The 19354-nt window shown below is 38.5% G+C and overlaps 1 protein-coding gene across 1 annotated transcript in view; it reads right to left on the reverse strand.

Moving 5' to 3' along the window:
* FGL1 (fibrinogen like 1) overlaps positions 1 to 18149 on the reverse strand; it is a 31816-nt gene extending 13667 nt beyond the window's left edge. Inside the window, exons 1-3 of the mRNA XM_001489365.4 lie at positions 18019 to 18149; positions 6710 to 6789; positions 4365 to 4545 (exon numbers count right to left, since the gene is read on the reverse strand). Of these exons, the coding sequence (XP_001489415.2) occupies positions 4365 to 4545; positions 6710 to 6781 (253 nt within the window). The 5' untranslated portion in view covers positions 6782 to 6789; positions 18019 to 18149. The remainder of the gene's footprint in view (positions 1 to 4364; positions 4546 to 6709; positions 6790 to 18018) is intronic.
* Positions 18150 to 19354: the final 1205 nt, after the last annotated feature.

Here is a 19354-nt window from a genome sequence, read left to right on the forward strand (position 1 = left end):
AAGCGCTGCTAGTAATGCTGCAATCCATTCTGCAAACAATACCCAAGACTTGACCGTGGTTTAAAAATAGACCGCTCATTTGTGTTTGGGTGACTAAGGGCAGGGACATCCACAGCAGGCAGATCCAGGCCACTGCAATGGAGCCCAGAGCCGGTGTGTACTCTACTCTCTATCACTATTAGCCTCTGCTGTCCCTCTAGGAAAATTCACTGGCAACAGAGATCCTTCTAGACTTTCTTCTTTAGAGTCAGTTATGTTAGAATTTGCCAGCTTTGTAGGTTGCCTGTCTGGTTTCACGCTTAGCAGAGGAAGTAGAGATGTTATTGCTACTTCTCCTTTGGCTAGACAGTCCGTGGCTCCAAATTTAGCTGGGCTTTCTAGAAAAGTTAAACCAATCTTCTTTTTTTTTTTTTAAAGATTTTATTTTTCCTTTTTCTTCCCAAAGGCCCCTGGTACATAGTTGTGTATTTTTAGTTGTGGGTCTTTCTAATTGTGGCATGTGGGATGCTGCCTCAGTGTGGCTTGATGAGCGGTGCCATGTCCTCGCCCAGGATTCGAACCAGCGAAACCCTGGGCCACTGAAGCGGAGCACACAAACTCAACCATTTGGCCATGGGGCTGGCCCCTAAACCAATCTTTGTTGGCCCCATTTGTCATAGTATGGCCACCACTGACCACAGACTTGGGCAGTGGATGGGACCAGTTGACTACTACTCTTGGACTAGAAGCCAAAGCCATGCCATAGCCCAGGTCTTGTTTAGGAAGGCATGTGCCACTGTCCTGTGGGATGGGGTGTTCTTCAGTATCCTCTGTTCACCCTCAGATACTCCTGAGGGAGGAATTTGCTGTTTTACATCTTTCACTGACTGATATCTCCTGGAAAGTTCATTATCCTGATGATGGTAGACACTCTTTTGAAGACGGCACATTTTATTCCTTGAAAGGGCTTCCCCGTTTGTACCAGTCACTGACAATCTGTTCATTGACAAGATCATCCTCCACCACACATTTAAAGTCATGTGATCCTGATTGACACATTAAATGTGTCTCCTGGATTTTGGAAGCAATGTTCAAAATGTAAAGTCCACCTGTCCACTCCCTGCTTATCCAGAAGAGTGATCAAATGGACTGTAGAGCCTAGAAGCTACCTCACAATATCGCCTGCCAACTGGTCTACCTATCTCACCACTGATGAATTTACTCCAAACTTGCTTTACTTCTCCACCAAGAATACTCCGTTTCAGAGCCATCACGGCCCTCAGCCCTACTACTTTTGCTAATCCCTGACTTCATTGACATTCTACTGACCAGTCAGGTTCTGAACAAACCATAGATTTCTCAGTAGGGTTTCTAAGAAATCCTCTAGTGAATCAATGACAGAATATTCACTGTTTGGCCCTGAGCCCTGACTAAAGGACACTTCTAGCTACTTTTCTTTATCAAGGTACTACTTTCTTGGGTTAGATGCTGCTGTGTAAGGCAATGTAAGGTATATTATATTTTCTAGGGCTGCCATAATGAAAGACCATAGATTGGATAGCCTAAACAACAGAAATTTGTTTCTTCATGGTTCTGAAGCTTGGAAGACCAAGATGAAAGTACCAGCAGGGTTGGTTTCTTCTGAACCCTCTGTCATCGGCTTATAGATGGCTGCCTTCTCACTGCATCCTCACACGGTTTTTCCTTTGTGCACCTACATCCCTAGCGTCTCTCTGTGTGTCCAAATTTTCTCTTCTTATAAGGACATCAGTCAGATTGAATGAGGGCCCATCCTAATGGCCTCATTTTAACTTAAGCACCTCTTTTAAGGCCCTATCTACAAATACAGTCACATTTATAGGAACTGAGGGTTAGGGGCTTCAGCATTTTTTCAACACAATTCAACCCATAAAACAGAGAGTCATCCATCAAATGGCCCTTTGACCATTCTGGTTGCCCCCTTCTCTGTGACCCAACACTGTCATTCACAATGATTGGCCCAATTAACCCAGTGAGATCCTCCCCTAAAATCTGTGTCTTTTTGACATTTTTAATAGTCTCAGGATAGGTATCTGACGCCTGCTGGGTGGATACCTGACTACGTTACCAGGCCCCAAACCTCATCCAATGAAAAGGGCACCGAACTGCCACAGGACCCCACCTCCTTCTTGAAAAGAAGTAAAGCCTTCTACTAGGTGACCCCAGGAAACGTCGGCCCTTCTCAGTCTGTGGGAAGAAATTTAGTGAGAAGCTTGACCTGGTTCAGGTCTTGAACAATCTCAACCACACCCATCAGCAAAAGCAGAAAATCCCTTTCAGACCTGTAGGGATTCTCATTTAATTGGTCTGGAGTGGAACCTAGCCACTGCTTGCAGACAGTTCCCATGGATCACTTGTGTTTCCGTGCAGTTTGCAAGCAAAGCATATGTTCTGGACTATTTTTTCAGGGATGTTTGTATAGTGAACGGCCTTGGAAGCTAGAGATAGTGTCTCCCCCTTGAGCAGATGACAGGTTAGTTTGCTGTCCACCATGATAAAGATAACATCTCCCTCTGGGGCAAAGGCTGGGCAGATTTGCTTGCAACCCATTATAAAAGATTGAGGATTCTAAACTCAGGGTTCTTCAGCTGTGACATAGCCCACTGCCTGCACTTTTCCCATCTGGACTAGTCCACACTTCTCCCTTAGCATTTTCAGGCAAAGGATATTGGTGCAAACATGAAGCTCACGTCTCTGACCCAGGAGTCTCTTGTCTTCTGCCAACGTCCATAAAACCGTGGCAGGCTAACTTGTTAGCTTGCAAATAGAGTAAAATCCCAGACCCTTCCCAGTTGTTTATGGTATCTGCATTTTAAAAGGTCACGAGATGATTCTAATGGGTAGTCCTGGCTGAGAATCCCAGTCTTGAAGGAGTCTCTACTGACTCTGCTTCCTGTTTGATTGCTTTCCTGAGCCTTCTTTCACTGTCTTGCCTAATCTCCACTGTAGTTCTCTTCTTAGATTCCAGTTCCTGGTTCTTTGCCCCTGTGACTGCTTCAGACAGTCCTTTTGATTCCCAAGCCTGTTTTTACCCAAGCTGTGTTTGGTTCCTCTTTGTTCCACGCTCCAGAGCCACAGGTCAACCTCATCCTATCCATTCCCATCACCACAGGCAAATGGCTCTGGCCTCCTTTTGACCCCTAAAGAGGAGCAGGACATTTGGACTCCAAGGATCAAGGGTAAAGGATCAAGTTGCTGGACAACAGAGGGTCGGGATCCCAGGGCAAAGAGTCTGAGCAGAATGAGAATAGAACCTTGGTTAAGAGAGCAATAGGGGGCATTTTACTGAAGCATAGGTTCGAAGATTCTCACAACTCTTATATCCCACACTGGTGAGGATATTTAGAAATATGAAAAAAGGTATTTTTACTCTCATCAACTTGGCATTTCTTTAGCCTCCACAGTTTTTCAATTATGGTCAGATATATTTCCCAATTTATAGTTGCTTATCTTGCTATTCCTATCTCTATGTACCACCTTGCTTTCATTCATAAATATGAGTCTCTACTACGTTCTAGGCACTCCGATAGGCAAGAAGGAGGGAAGAGTGCTTTAAACATCATCCTAGACCTTGCAACGTGCCCAGTTAATTGACCAATAGAGACTCCAAAATAGAGAAGTTACAATGCATCGTGGCAGTAGCTAGAGTAGACATATGAACCACGTACTCTAGGCGGCATTCTCATTGTTTCTGACAACCATCATTTGTTTACTTTAAAAGATGCCTGGAGGAATTCAGGTGAGTAGTTTCCCATAGGGAAAATGATATTATTATTATATGCAGTGATACGTGCAAAGTGTTGATAGTTGAAGATCATTTAGTTTCTAGGGGGAAATGCTGATTTCAAAACAAAAATACCAAACCATAAAATATTCACATAAAACCACCTCTTTTATTCTCCTAAATAATGCTGGTTCTTTTTCCTTCCCCGTCCTTTTGTTCTATTACTATTCTAAGGCACATTAGGGTTACAGAAGGGAAAGCTGTGTAAATGTAACAAGAATGATAAACAAATAAAAACAAAGTTCAGCTGTAAAATTTCACAAATAGAATCTGCCGTAGGCACACGGAGATTGAAACAATCTGTTGTCTTGATCTTGTATTAAACTATAGAAATTCTCAGATATTTAGCATTGATATTAAATGTCCTCTGCAGCAATAATAGAGAAAAAAGGATAAGATATGGTAGAAGATATTTCAGTGCAGTATAATTCTGTATGTTGCTTGTTACTGGATTAGGAAAAGCTCTTTAGCAAAGCCTGAAAGTGATCAATAATTAGTACCAACATTGCACATGGGTGAATGATATAAGTTACTGCAACACTCAAGAAAAACAGATTCTGACCTGCATATTGCCTCTTGCTTCCAAGGTCAATGACGCTATTCTCCTCTCCTTTATCGAGGAGCTGGACTTCCTTCTCGTGCAAAAGCTGCGCAATCTTGACTTGTTGCTGTTTGACCCGGGTCTCAAGCTGGTGCACCTGGGCTCGGAGCCGCGCCTGCTCCTGGAGACAGTTCTCGAGAGCCTGCGAAGCAACACACATCTCGTTCTCATGGAAAGTAAATGCTCTGAATGTCAGATAAATTAATGATTCAATTTTGGCCCTAACTCACATTTTAGAATATTGTTCTAACCGGAAAGTAGTTTGAAAGTTCTAATACTATTTATTGTTTGAAGAATAAGAAATGACGGCTTATGCAAAAGTGCTTGGACTAAAAAATTATATAAAATAATGTAAATGACTACACTAAGAGCTTTAGAGTCATTGCCTCACTTGAACTTCACAATGATTCCATGAGGTAGGAAAGGCTCAACTACAATGAGCAAACCTGCTCAAGAGTCCCCAGTGGGGAAGAGGAGTCAGGATTCAAACCCGGGTCTAGGTCCCTGCTCTCAGTCTCTCTACATGATGCCGCCTAAGTGCTTTCTTAACAGTAAAGTGCTTTCTAGCATCATTACACATCATTAGTATGTCCATCCCTGAAATAAACGAGGTTTTTGAATAATCTTTTGATATTAATATGTTGTAAAATATAATTGAATGCTATAATCTGATGATATCTGGTCACCTTTATAAGGGACACTAGTTTAGACTCATACCCCTAAGCATCTCACCCATGTACCTATTGCTGGAAATTCCACTGGAGTTACTTGAACTTTTTGCTTATTTGTTGTTTTTCCCTGAGTTAACTTCAAAAAGGGAAGGGAGGAGCCTGAGTCTTCCAGTTAAATCATTTTTCTTCTCTAAAAAGACAAACAACCCAAGAACATTGCACATGAAAGAATTTATCAGCTCCTTTCTAAAGTGGCATCTGACTAAGCGGAATTCTCCAGAGATAAAGCAAATACGGTGGGTGAATTAGAAGGAGAGTTACAGAGGTGGGTCTCCTGGGACAAGGTACTGAGGCCAAGAAGCCGCAATGAAGGCTCTTGAGTACCCAATGCTGGAGGAGTTACTCAGGGCAGTGAAAAAAAGGACAAAAGACACATTTTTTCCATTTTTCTATTTTTACCTTGACATCTCTATCTGCGGCTCCTGTCATGATCTCCTGTGATAAGTGTAAATGTTCGCTTCTGAGAAATTACGAATTTTAATGTGTAATTGCCTTACACCATCTATATATACATTATTTCCTAAAACAGGCATTTGATTATAATTAGATCTATTTCCCAATTTATATTTGCATTACTTCCTGTTCCTATCCTTATGTGCCACCTTGTATTCATTCCATAAATATGAGCACCTTCTGTGTTCCATGCACTCTGCCAGGCAGTCAGAACAGCACAAGTAGATATCCTACTCGGGACAAACGAAAGAAGTACACACCGCCTTCCTATGAAGGACTATAATGTAAATATAGAAATTCAGCCTCCAAACTGAAAGGTGTATAGCAAGAGAATGGAGAAGTGATGGTAGCGGCCTCCTGCCTCTCATCTTTAGGCCCAAGCTGCTGAGTCTCTCCCAGCTATTTCTCTAGACTGTTTCTTCTTCACTCTTGGTACTCTCTCCTCATCACTCTTCAATTGATCCTCTCTGAAAGAATTATTTGGGTAGCCTCCTGAGTCACACCTGTCTAAAAAATAAACAGGAAAGACCCTTTATGGTATCTGGAATCCTCTGTTGCCTTCCAATAGTAGGAAATTGGTTGTGATATTGTTAAATATAGCGGACTATGCAATTTAAAAGTAACCGAAGGGATTACAGGGTGAGCATATCCAATCTTTATGAGACTGCACAGAAGGTTTTAGTAAGCTTGTTTAAAACTTAGGAGTTTCCCAGAGCTTTGAGTAAATGAGTATTTTCTCCTTTTTACTCATGAATAGAGGATGATAGAATCGTTGTAATTACTTTCGAATAATCTGTTTAGTTTACACTAACAGTGTCTAATATTGGAAAGCCCCAGGTCAATTTTAACGGACAGTTTTAAATTCCTAATATTATGTAACCACCCGAATAACTCCAGTAAATTCAAAAAGATTTTTATTTGTTGTGCATACTGATTTTTGCCTAAATTTTTTTAAAGCACTTGGTAAAGTGCCTAGTATGTGGCAGGTGCTTCCACAAACCTTTTTCAATTTTCCCCCTTTAAGTTCTTTCAGTGACAAGTTACTATAGGTTTTCTGCAGAATAAAGGAAAATTCAGGTCAAAGCCAGCATTAGAAATGCAAGAATAGTTTAACGAACTTACCCAGGCTTCCCTGCCTATTACCAGAGTAATGGTGACAAGGATGAAACTGGACATCATCGCCATAGTCCCCATTGAAAGAACTGCAAGAACAAGAAGAATTTCATCAACTTATTTACTGTGAATTTTTCATAAGACCAGAGTTGGGTTCAGACCCAAGGCCATCCAGGCCATCTCTAATGTGAGAGTGGCTAAGGAAATTCTCCTGAGCTTTCCCAGGCTTCCCCCCTCACAGAATGATGCTCACTGCTACCTAAATAGAACTGCACCTGTTCACTTGCAAAAATGGAGGAGGGACTCTGACTCTTTGTGTGGTCCTAAGTGCCGCTTGTAAGAAGGTGTGGAAAAGGCGAAGATTCTGTAAGCACAAAGACCTAGGTCCATGTTTTGTCTGAGCCTCTTCCTAGTTGTGTGACCTTAGGCAACATACTAAAAATGCTCCTGATCTGTAAAATGGAAATCATAATCCCTACCTTACAGGACTGTGTCGATTTGGGTGCAATATTTTTAGACACCCTCACATACAACTAGTGCTAAATGAACAGTACTCATTTTGTATATGCTTTTATTTTTAAAAGAAGAAGAAAGAAAAAGTTATAAGCAACAGGAGGTGATATGCATTGTTTTTCTTAATGTCAATGTATAGGCAAGATATCAAGAAAATATAAAACTTTAAGCTCTGTTTAAAGTTGTAGAGGAAAATTAACTTTCTCTCTTCTTGAGATTATTTTTAAAATCAATCTTGAAGTCATGAGTCTCAATGAAAAATTTTGCTCATCCTCAGAATAACTTCTGTGTGCTGCCAGTGGTGAATTTTCATCAATTTTAGAAGCTAAGGAGCCTAGGAGGACAGAAATATCTGCATAATCTTCAAACAAATTTTACACCTAAGGTTTCTGCTAAAAAAAAGAACTGGGACCAACTGAATTATTTATTTGTTAGCCTAATTTTATTCTTATACAACCTGTGACCCCTTTTCATGAATCTCTTTCACAATTTTTATGTAATTAAAGGAGTGGTTTCTAAAGTTTGCTGCCCATTAGGATCATTTGGGGGGCTTTAAAAAAAAAATATCCATCCCCAGGAATTGAATCAAATGTCTAAAAGTCATATGCAGCAGGCCCTGGAATTTTTTAAAGACTTCCAGCTGATTCCAGTGTTCAGCAAAGTTTGAGAAGCAATGTTTTAAGGACTTTCTCTTTTTCTTTTTTTTTTTTTTTTTTTGAGGAAGACTGGCCCTGAGCCAATATCCGTGCCCATCTTCCTCTACTTTATATGTGGGACACCTACCACAGCATGGCCCGATAAGCGGTGCTAGGTCCTCGCCCAGGATCCCAACCAGGAAACCCCAGGCCACCAAAGCAGAGCACGTGAACTTAACTGCTACGCCACTGGGCTGGCCCCTGTTTTAAAGACTTAGTAGACAAATTTTTTTTAGTTCCTGTTGATAAAGTAGGTTGTTAGTTCTCAGTCCTTCTGTGGTCGACAAAAACAGTTATAGAATGGGAGGGGCACTTATATTCACTGACCAAGAGCATGCATGGCCACCTTGGGAAGTGTTGTAAAATTCAATGCGAATTTTTAGAATATGTGAAATTTGTGTATTGCTGAGAGTAGTAAAGAATCTGCTAGATATAACTGTATAATTTTACTTCACACATTTTTACTTATGGCTGACTTTTTTTTTACTACATACCTAGAGCTGTGCTATGCATATTAGGAGCACCTTACCTAATCCTCAAATAATCCTATAAGGCAAGCACTATTATCTTCATCACACAAATGGATAGATCAGAGAGGTTGTCACTTCCCTAAGATCACACAACAGGTATATGGAAGACCCAGCAATTGAGCTGAGGGCTTTCCCCCTTGAAGGCCCATGGCCCTAACCTGTACTCTACATGGCCTTCCTCTCTATATACATATAAACCCTGCTATAAACAGGGAAACAGGCCGCAGAGAGGTATAGAGGCCCTCCTACTTGGCCTTCTCCAGTGAACATCACGCTCACTCCTGAACACGGCTGTGACTTGTTTATTCCTGAGTCATGTACTTCTCCTAAGGAACATTAGGTTAACCTGGTGGGAGAGAAGACAGCTGCACTAAAACTGAAGCGGTCCTAGGGCATGGTAGCGTCGGTGAGCGTTTACTTCTCCTCAGCTATCTGCTCAACACTACGCTACATGCTGTGGAAGAATAAAATATAGTTGCCTATGGGGCTGGCCCCGTGGCCGAGTGGTTAAGTTCATGCACTCCGCTGCAGGCGGCCCACTGTTTCGTTGGTTCGAATCCTGGGCGCGGACATGGCACTGCTCATCAAACCACGCTGAGACAGCGTCCCACATGCCACAAGTAGAAGGACCCACAAGGAAGAATATACAACTATGTACTGGGGGGCTTTGGGGAGAAAAAGGAAAAAAATAAAATAAAATCTTTAAAATTAAAAATTTAAAAAAATACATAGTTGCCTCAACAAGGCAATGTTTTGAGGAAGAAATAAAAATATTAAAATGGGAATTAAAGACAATATAAACTAAGTTACATGAAACCATATGTAATTAACTATAAAACTAAAGTTTCCCAAACCACCCCTCAAAACAAAATTAATTACTTCCTCCATTGTGGTCCCATACTGTATTTACAGACCAGTGTAGCATTTATTCACTCAATAAACATTGTTTGCCCAACTACTATGTTCTAGACACTGAGCCAGGTGAAGGAATTATCTTTTGGTCAGTTGTTACATGTCCCTCTCCAACTGCTTCCCTAGGTCCATGTGATTTTGCTTACAATGAGATATTGGAAGGCAAAGGCCACACCTTGCTAATGGTCCTATCCCCAGCATCTGACTTATTGTGGTGACCCTGAAAAATTTTTAGTTGTTGCCTATGCAGAAAATTTTCCCCAGGAGGGCAAACCTTTCCCAGAGCAGAGAATGTGATTTCCTTGCCATAACACTACAGTCTGTTTGCAGTGACAACGTACTGCCCCCTCCGTGCTTATCCTGGTCAAGGGGAAAACCACGGGCTAAGCATATCTTTGAAAATAAGAGTCAAGAAGGAGTCAGGGACTTTCTGTTGGATTGAGCATGTGAATTTATTTTTTCTTTCTCACAAAATCCCACTAGCAAAAGAGTAAAGAAAAATGGAAAAGACATGAGTTGACAAGGTCGAAGAGAAAGGGAGAGAGAAAACACCTGGCATGCAATGTCAATGAGTTTGGAGGTGATAAAAAGCATGTGAGGCAGTTGGCAAAGCTGCTACAACTGAATAACAAGTGGCATCCAGAAGAATACCACGAGAAGCAACTCAGGCGCATTGCAATTCCCCAGATGGGTGTGGGGTTGGAGGCACAGCAGGCTTGAAGGCAGGGTGGAAGTGATGGGCTGACACCCAGGTCCTCGCCTAAACTTTGAGCAGCCACGTGAATACTGCTCCTCCCAGCCCATCAGCAAACAGAAGGCTTACTTTCCTTTGGGGTTGAACCAGAGAGACTCCAGGTTGAGCATGACCACGGGCACAATGGAGGGCAGGGGAGAGACCCCCTGACCTGGCTACTCCTATCCCAGCAGCCAGGCAGTCAGCTCCATACTCCTCACACCACTTTCCAGGCAAGAGACCATAGGAGTCCTCTCTGGAGGAATGAATAGCCTCACAGAAAAGATCTTCAGAGACTCACAAGGGAGATTGTCCAACAAAAGAGCCTTATCCTTGCCCGATTGTTCTCCGAAGAAGCCCACAGGTTGGCAAGCCTTGTTCATGCACATGGGAAAGGTATAGGCATAATATTTTGCTTATTTCTTTTAAAAGAGTTCTTACCACTGAAGGAAGACATGTTTTAAATTTCATTCTGTGTCCATATTTGCTTAACAGTCTAAAGAAAACACTAAAGACCAAATGTTCTGTATTATAACACTGGGCAGAAATCCATATAATACTAATTAATTTACTATGAAAATGTGTAATTTATTTGTTATGACTTAACCCTCTTATCCAACATTGTAAACAAAATAATCAAAATGTACAGATGTACTGAGTAAATTACATGGCAAAATGGGCAAAGAAATTAGATAAAACATAAGAACACATACAATTACTCATTACAGAAAAACTCTAATAAGCATTCATAGACCCATTTTTTTTTCAGTAAGTCATTCTTTAATACATTCATATGATACAATTTGTAGCAACAATTTAGGAAAACTGGTATTTCACTCTTTCTATTATTTCAGTAACTATTTTTCTTTAAAATTTAAACATGTATTGGGTACCTACTTAATGCCAGGTGTTATGTATATTAGATTCTTTTATATATAGCTTATATTAAATATTTTTAATTGTATTTAAAACATTAGCTTATATTAAAATGTAGAAAAAATTAAGTTTAATTATGGCATTTTAAATGTTCTCCAATGTAAAAAAGAGACACCCCCACCCCACGAGCTTTTAAATGAGATAGAACTAAGGTGAGAAGAAAATGGCAAACGAATAGAAACAAGAGCAAGTGGAGAAGAAAAGGTGACTAGGTTTGCTATCAATTAATATTTTTATTGATAAAATAATCTTGGAATTATATTTAGAAAAACTTTCCTAGGTAGCTTTTATTGTTGTCACGAAAGGTAAAATCATTGTCTTTAAGATGCCACCACCAACTGCACTAAAGAGCCGTCAGTTACAAGGCTGTCATGTCCTGAACTTTGCATTTGCAGATGTGGAGGTCAGATCTACAAAGTTAGCAACACTTCAGGTTGAAATGAATACCCTCAACCAAAGACGTGTGATGTTATAAACAAATCCATTTTCATTCTGATCCTGGGGGTAGTTCCACGTTTCCTTTGTCTGGGAGTTCATGGAAGGACCTGTCATTACCATTGGACGCCTGTCAAGACTCCATTTGTGAATAAAGAGCCTTCAGAGGAATAAATTCTTACTACAATTACAATAATTTACCTTACATATATAAGGAATGAAGACATTTCCACCTTTCAATTTAGGTATGGTACTCAAACACTGCTACAGTAGGATTTATTTTCTTATAGATTTAGCTATACCAGTGGTCTAATCGTGTTCATTTAAACATAATTATATGCAATTAAGTCCTGACAAAATACAACAAGTCTTTAAAACATGTGCCTCCTTTTCTCCATCAAAATGAAAGATAGGAAAAAAGTGGGAGGAAAAAAGAAAAAAAAATCCAATTACCTTCAGTAACCACACTCCATAAATCATATTTGAAAAAACAATATAGGTTGTCAATATATCTGCTGTTGTCTGTACTAAATGTCAATAATTTTAAATAGTATTTCATTGGAAACTTAAGACTGATTTTTCCTACGACAAGCTGAGATGGTGAATAATGCTCTCTAAAGATCATCAAGAAGAAAGAGTTCTCTGTGGAAGACCAGAGCTTATCTTATTTGTTTATAAAATATATGTAGTATTTTCCTACTTGAATCATAAATATCTTCAAGGTTAGCATTTTCTGCTACACTGACCTGCTTCGGAATTACTTATCCTTTTTCAAGATAGAAGGGCAATTATCACTGGATTTTAATACTATTGCTAATTCTCTCAGTTAATGTATTGTTCAGTACTATCTAAAATTGTGGTAAAATTGTGATTTAAAAATTCTAATTTTAAGAAAAAAAAATAAACCTCCATACTGTAAAAAACAGATATCATTGAAAGCAGGGACTCAAATAGATATTTGTACACCAATATTTATGGCAGCATTATTCACAATAACCAAAAGGTGAAAACAACCCAAATGTCCACCAATGGATGAATGGATGAACAGAATGTGATATATACACACAATGAAATACTAACCTTGAAGACATTATGCCAAGTGAAATGAACCAGACACCAAAGAACAAATACTGTAAGATTCCACTTATATGAGGTACCTAGAGCAGTCAAGTGGATAGAGACAGAAAATAGAATGGTGGTCACCAGGAGCTGGGAGGAGGGGGGAATGAAAAGCTATTGTTTAATGGATACAGAATTTCATTTTGGGAAGATGAAAAAGTTCTGGAGATGGATGGCGGTGATGGTTGCACAACATTGTGAGTGAACTTAATGCCACTGAACTGTACATTTAAAAATGGTCCAAATAGTCAATTTTATGTTATATATATTTTACCACAAATTAAAACCAGATATAGGTATATCTGTGAGTTACCTTTTCATATCAGTTAAAAATTATCTAGCATCTTTCAACTGCTAAACATCAGAACAAAATTTATCCCTTATTTATTGTGCCTGAATTTTTTTAAACATTGAATAGTGCAAAGGGTTAGATCAGTTATAAATCAACAGTCAGGCATTTTATTAAGAAATAATAGCCATCCACTTAAACTGAATTACAGCAGGAAAAGTGTATTTGTAAAGAAGTGTTCTTAATTGAAACAAATGAACTAGGGTGAGAAAGTTCCAGCACACATTTTCTAACCATTCTTAGAAATTCTTAAAATTCTGAAAATCTAATGGATTCTATTCTTCTAATCTCTATCACCAGAAAATTACAGACCTACGGCATGTTTTAGTATCTTCCTACACAATTGTGAGAATATTATTTTAATAATGACAGAAAAAATTGCTGAGTGGGCCTTTGGTACAATTGCTCTACTCCCACAAAGATGCCAAACAGCAGGCATGGCCTGGGGCATTACACAGAAGAGCAGAGTCGCCAGCCCGATAGAATGTACCTCTGCAAGACTGCAGATCACTCACATTCAGAGACCCAGCAGGGGAGAAGGGCTCACCTCCATAAGTCCAGCATGTGGGTTGGAAAAATGAGGAAAACAGTTATTCGTAACCAGACTATTGTATTTGTGTCTGAGGATCATGAAACACTCTACCATAATATAATCGGTTCCTGGATTTTATTTCCTACCCTTCACCATGAAAAATAAGAAAATAAACACAGGTGTGTCAGGTGACATGCAGCCTCCAGGGCCCCCTTAAGTCTCCTGAGCCTCTTTCCTTAGTATTTGGTTGTTTCTTTCTTAACATATTAGATTGAACTATAAGAAAAAACATATGTTTGAACACTTTTAACCTACAAAAATGGTAGTTTCATATGTTTCAAATTAATACACATGATTAGATAGAAAGAATTCACTTGAAATCATTGTAGCCTTTTATACTGAAACAAATGCCAAGAGAAATAGATTAAAAATAATTTGTAGCTTATTTAACGAGAGAAAACAATTTAGCCACAATCTGTTTTTATATGAATGCTACCTCTATGTTAATACATTAATATATGCCAATTAAACATTTTTTAAAATTGCTGACACAGTCAGCACATGCAATCTCATGGCTCTGCCATAAGCTAATCTTCAGGATGCCTTTAGAAGAGAAATTACAATATTTGCTGTTAACTAAAGGAAGTTAGAGTAGAGAGGCAAAGTAGCTTTCTCAAAGAAAGGCTCTACAGTCAAAATGTATACATCTAACCACCTCTAGCACCTCTGTTGCTGCCATCTGGTCCAAGCCACCATTGGAAGATTCCAGTGTTCCAAATCAGAACATTTTTGAGAATGACACTGGGATAACAGTCTAAACTGAGCCTTTCCCAGGCAAACCAGGATTTACAGTCGTCCATCTACAAGGTTTTACATAATCTGCAAGACCTCACTCCCTCACACCTCCTCTCCCCTATTCCCCTCCTTGTCCCCTTTCCTATGGCCGCATTAGCTGCTTTGGTATTCCTTGAACACACCAAAATACATTTATTTCTCAGGGAAATTGCACTTGCTGTTCCCCCTGTCCGGAATGCTCTTCTCCTGAAAATGTCCATCGTTTGCTCCCTCATATCTTTCGGGTCCGTTCACATGTCACCTTTTCAGAGATACCTTCCCTGGATACCATATATAAAACAGAACCATGTCCTCTGCCCTCATATATCCCATAACCCTATTATAATGGTTTAGTTATGAATATATTATATATTCATAAAAATATACATTCAAATATAATGAAATGTATGTGTCTATTGTCTGCCCGCCCTCACCACCATCTATGTAAGCAGAATGAAGTGAGGGACCTGATCTATTTTATTTACTGCTGTAACCCCGTGCTTGGTAGGTAGTTGGGTACCATATTGGTTTCACAGGGCTGCTGTAACAAATTACTGCAAACTGGATGGCTTAGAACAACAGAAGTTTATTGTCTCACATTTCTGGAGGACAGAAGTCTGAAATCAAGGTGTCGGCAGGGTCATGCTCCCTCTGAAACGCTCTCCAGAAAAATCTTTCCTTGCCTCTTCTAGCTTCTGGTGGTTGCCAGCAATCCTTGCATCCCTTGGCTTGTGGCATCTTAACTCTACTTCTGCCTCCCTTTTCACATGGCTGTCTTCCCTCTGTGTGTCTCTGTGTCCCAGTTTCCTTCTTCATACATAGTCCTCCCTTATCCACGGGCGATGTGTTCCAAGACGCCCAGCGGAGGCTTGAAACCATGGATAGTATCAAACCCTATATATACTATGTTTTTTCCTATACACACATATCTATGATAAAGTTTAATTTATAAATTAGGCACAGTAAGAGATTAACAACAATAACTAGTAATAAGATAGAACAATTGTAACAGTATGCTGTAATAAAAGTTACCATAGTTCTTAGCAACTTCAGCATATGATTTTTTTTTCTTTCCTTATTAAGTTGAGAACTTTCACATTTTCACTTAAAGGAAGCGCTTTATGGCTTCTCTTTGGCATATCTGAATGGCCAGCATCACTACTCTTGCATTTTTGGGCCATTATTAAATAAAACAAGGGTGACTTGAACACAAGTACTGCGATACCATGACAATCCATCTGATGACTGAGACAGCTACTAAGTGACGGGACGGGTAGCGTACACAGCATGGATTGTTGGACAAAGGGATGATCCATGTCCCAGGCAGGACAAAGAGGGACAGTACAAGATTTCATCACGCTACTCAGAAGAGTGTGCAATTTAAAACTTATGAATTGTTTATTTCTGGAATTTTCCATTTAGTGCTAGTAACAAATGGCAGAAAGCAAAACCATGGATCAGAGGGGACTGATATATAAAGAGAATCTTAACTTGATTACGTCTACAAAGACTCTTCTTCCAAATAAGGTTACATTCACAGGTAAAGGAAATTAAGATTAAAGATATCATTTTGCAGGGCACAATTCAACCCAGTACAGGTACTCAACAAAAGATTTGATGAATTGATAAGAAGAAAACTTATGAACCTAAATTAGAATTTTAGAACTTCCTAGCATCTGCAATTGCAGTTTTACACTTGATTACTAGGGACCAAATCCTTTTGTGTCTGCTGAATTTATTAGATGTCCCTATCAGATTCCCTCCATCCTCTCCCCTCTCCCAGCAGCGACTAAGAACACTTGATAAACTATGTCTTTTGTAAAGTTTTTATTGATTTGCAAATATGACATGCATGATACGTGATAGCTCATATTGGTTTCAAAAAGAGATCTTTGGATTTTAAGAACTCCAGAAGAAAATAAATAACTGAAAACTTAATACCTAAAGTATTTAAAATTTGGCTATCTTAAAGGGCTAAAGCCATTATCATAGTTATCTCATAATAAATTATTAGTTTGACTCATATTTTCAGTTGGTGATAAATATATTTCTTGAGCAAAATTACAACAGCTATGCTTCTATTTTTAAAAAAAATCTCATTTGTAACTTCATGATCATTACTTGTTTAATTTTAAAATTTATCATAAAGTTCAAATAGTAAAGAGTCAAAAAATATCTCTCCACATAATGAAGATTTCTTAACATTGCCTTAAAATAATCAAATCTGATGTTTCCCAGAGAAAAGGAGGCACCCCCTATTCTGGCAGATCCTTAAACAATAGGGCATTTCAAAATGTCATTATACTATTTTTAAAGTCATTACATTAATTTGATAATCTGAGAATAATTCCTGAGAATATGCGAAGCCCTCTAAAGCTCCCCAGCGCCCTCATCTTCTACATCTAACCATCTTCTACAATACTGAAGAAATGTTTAGGTGTTAAGAAACTTGCTTTGGGGGCCGGCCCCATGGCCGAGTGGTTAAGTTCACGCACTCTGCTTTAGCGGCCCAGGGTTTCACCCGTTTGAATCCTGGGCGCGGACATGGCACTGCTCGTCAGGCCACACTGAGGTGGTGTCCCACACGCCACAACTAGAAGGACCCACAACTAAAATAGACAACTATGTACCAGGGGGCTTTGGGGAGAAAAAGGAAAAATAAAATTTAAAAAAAAAAAAAAAACTTGCTTTCAAAATCTGGTCTGCATCCTTCCTCACAGTAAACCATTATTATTCTGCAAACCTGGCTTGTGGTACAGTTATATCACATTATTTAGTTCCTCACTATACAATTAGCTGTATTTCTTTTATGATGTTTTTGCTTTGGGCTATTTCAAAACTTTTAATTACTGTAAAATTAAAGCAGTTTTCAAATGGCTATTCTTTGATGTACTGTAGTATTTGATATAAATTATTCTAAGGCTACAAAGTCCAATTTCTTTCCCACTAAAATTTTTTTAATTTAGTGGATTATAGTAGATTAAATTTAAAGGCAAAAATATTAAGTATGAAACTGAAAAGTTTTACAGCTGATATATAACTTTTAAAAACACAATTACAAAACAAAAGTACATTAGTAGCATGTAAAATTTCAAAAATGGCATGTTTTAAGTGAGATATTATGAGAGGATATAAGAGTAAAAAATTTAAAAGGAAGAAAAAGTTATTGAAGAAAGCATTTTTAATAAGTTAGCATTCACAAGTGGACTACACCCTTTAATGTAAGACAGTTAGTTAAAAATTTACACATAAACACAGACTTAGAGACTCCTTTTAGGCTAATTCCTTTCCAATTTTTTTTTCCTTTTCCTGAAAATGGAACATAACAGTATCTTTCTTATTTATCTCAAGAATTTATACTCAATGAAAGCCTTAAAAAGCGAATTAAGTTTGATCTCCAAGAGATAGAAATAAAGAAATACATTTCTGAAGTTTTTACTTCTGCGGTGGAAAATGTAACATGGTCCATTTTATTTTTCATTTTGTACATTGAAACTGCAAATTCTATTATTTACATCAAATTCCCATCCAATTCATTAAAAAGGCACCAGGAATGGAAAGGAGACGTAATTCTAAATCTCTTTTCCAAGCTGCAGAAGCACACTTCCCTCTACTCAACCTGATCTGTCTCGATAGCAGAAGCTTTTTTCTTGATTTATGCTTAATATCATACCTAGGAAATAAATTAGCATTACTACAATTATGTCAAGAATGCAGAGACATTAAATACCTTGCCTATAGTCAGAAATGAGTCAGAGACACGGCTCACTCTAGCTCCAGCCACTCTGTCTCCCAGGATCCTCTCACTGCATTCAGAATTTGTAATTGTTTCCCCGTTATTTGATTAGAAATAGGGACAATGTTGATTCTGGCTTTAATCCAGAAACAAATATATGAGGAAATCAGTTTAACTGGAAGGAAAACTAGGAGAGGAGATTCAAGGACAAATCTCAATACTCTGATATTTTTCCTTTTTTCTCCTATTTGTATGAATTTTTTGTGAAAGATCCAATAATACATCTTTATAAAAATATATCTCTGATTTTTTTCTAACCTCTTCTTGTGCTCGTCCAGAGAATTTTTGTACTTTGATTAACTTTGGCAATGCTCAGTAGACGACCAAATAAAACCAAAGTTGAGTGGAATCTTTGCTTTATAGGTACTAGTGGTAATAAAATTTTACCCATAATATGAATTAAAATGTTATTTCAGCTACAATATGGAGAGAAGCCAAATTTTTCTTAGTTATAAAAAACATGGCAGGTTAATAATTGCCAAGATGAAATGGTGAGTTTGTTTGATGTTTAAGAAAAGCGAAAGTATTCCCTGAGGTACAGGATTGTGAAATATCTCTGTAAGCATCAATTATCCTCTGAACAAGTTGTTCTTTTTGTTTTAAACTTTGGAGGATTTTCTGATGTGTAAGAAGTGACTTGTTAGCTCCATTAATCGTATTGCATAATAGTTTCAGACTGGTTCATCTTGCTTTTTTCATTCTGATGTAACTCAGCCTGTTTGCTATTTGTTCTGTGATCCCTGTTTATTAACTCAGATTCCGGTAAACTACTGAAGTTGTGTTTTCTTTCTGTTCTTTGTTGTCTTCTGGACTCAAGTATTGCCGGTGTTTGGCCTTCCTGTGAAACACTTTCCTGTCATTCAGTCAGAAATTTTTAAGTTTATTGAGGTAAAGGTAATCTTGATGACTTAGTGCAGAGAAAAACAGGTCGAAATGATTTACACACAGAGGAGAAGTGAAAATTATACATTCATAATTGCGGTGAATTCAAGCTGCTGACATTAAATTTCAAAAGCAAAAGTATGTATGGGATTACTCGGCTGATTTCATAATTACCTTTGCGGTAAAATAAAATATTTTGAAATACCATCCTATTTTTTCCTCCTTGTATCCCTTTTGCCTCCTCCCCACTCAAGCATTTAATAAGCCCTGCGCTCACCTCCTCAGAGGAGGGACAATAATCACAGTAACAGTAGCTAACACATGTGACACATTTATTACGTGCCAGACACGTTAAATATATTAACTCACTCAGCCACAACAGCCCTCT

This window comes from Equus caballus, chromosome 27 (genome assembly GCF_041296265.1).
Source record: "Equus caballus isolate H_3958 breed thoroughbred chromosome 27, TB-T2T, whole genome shotgun sequence".
NCBI lineage: Eukaryota > Metazoa > Chordata > Mammalia > Perissodactyla > Equidae > Equus > Equus caballus.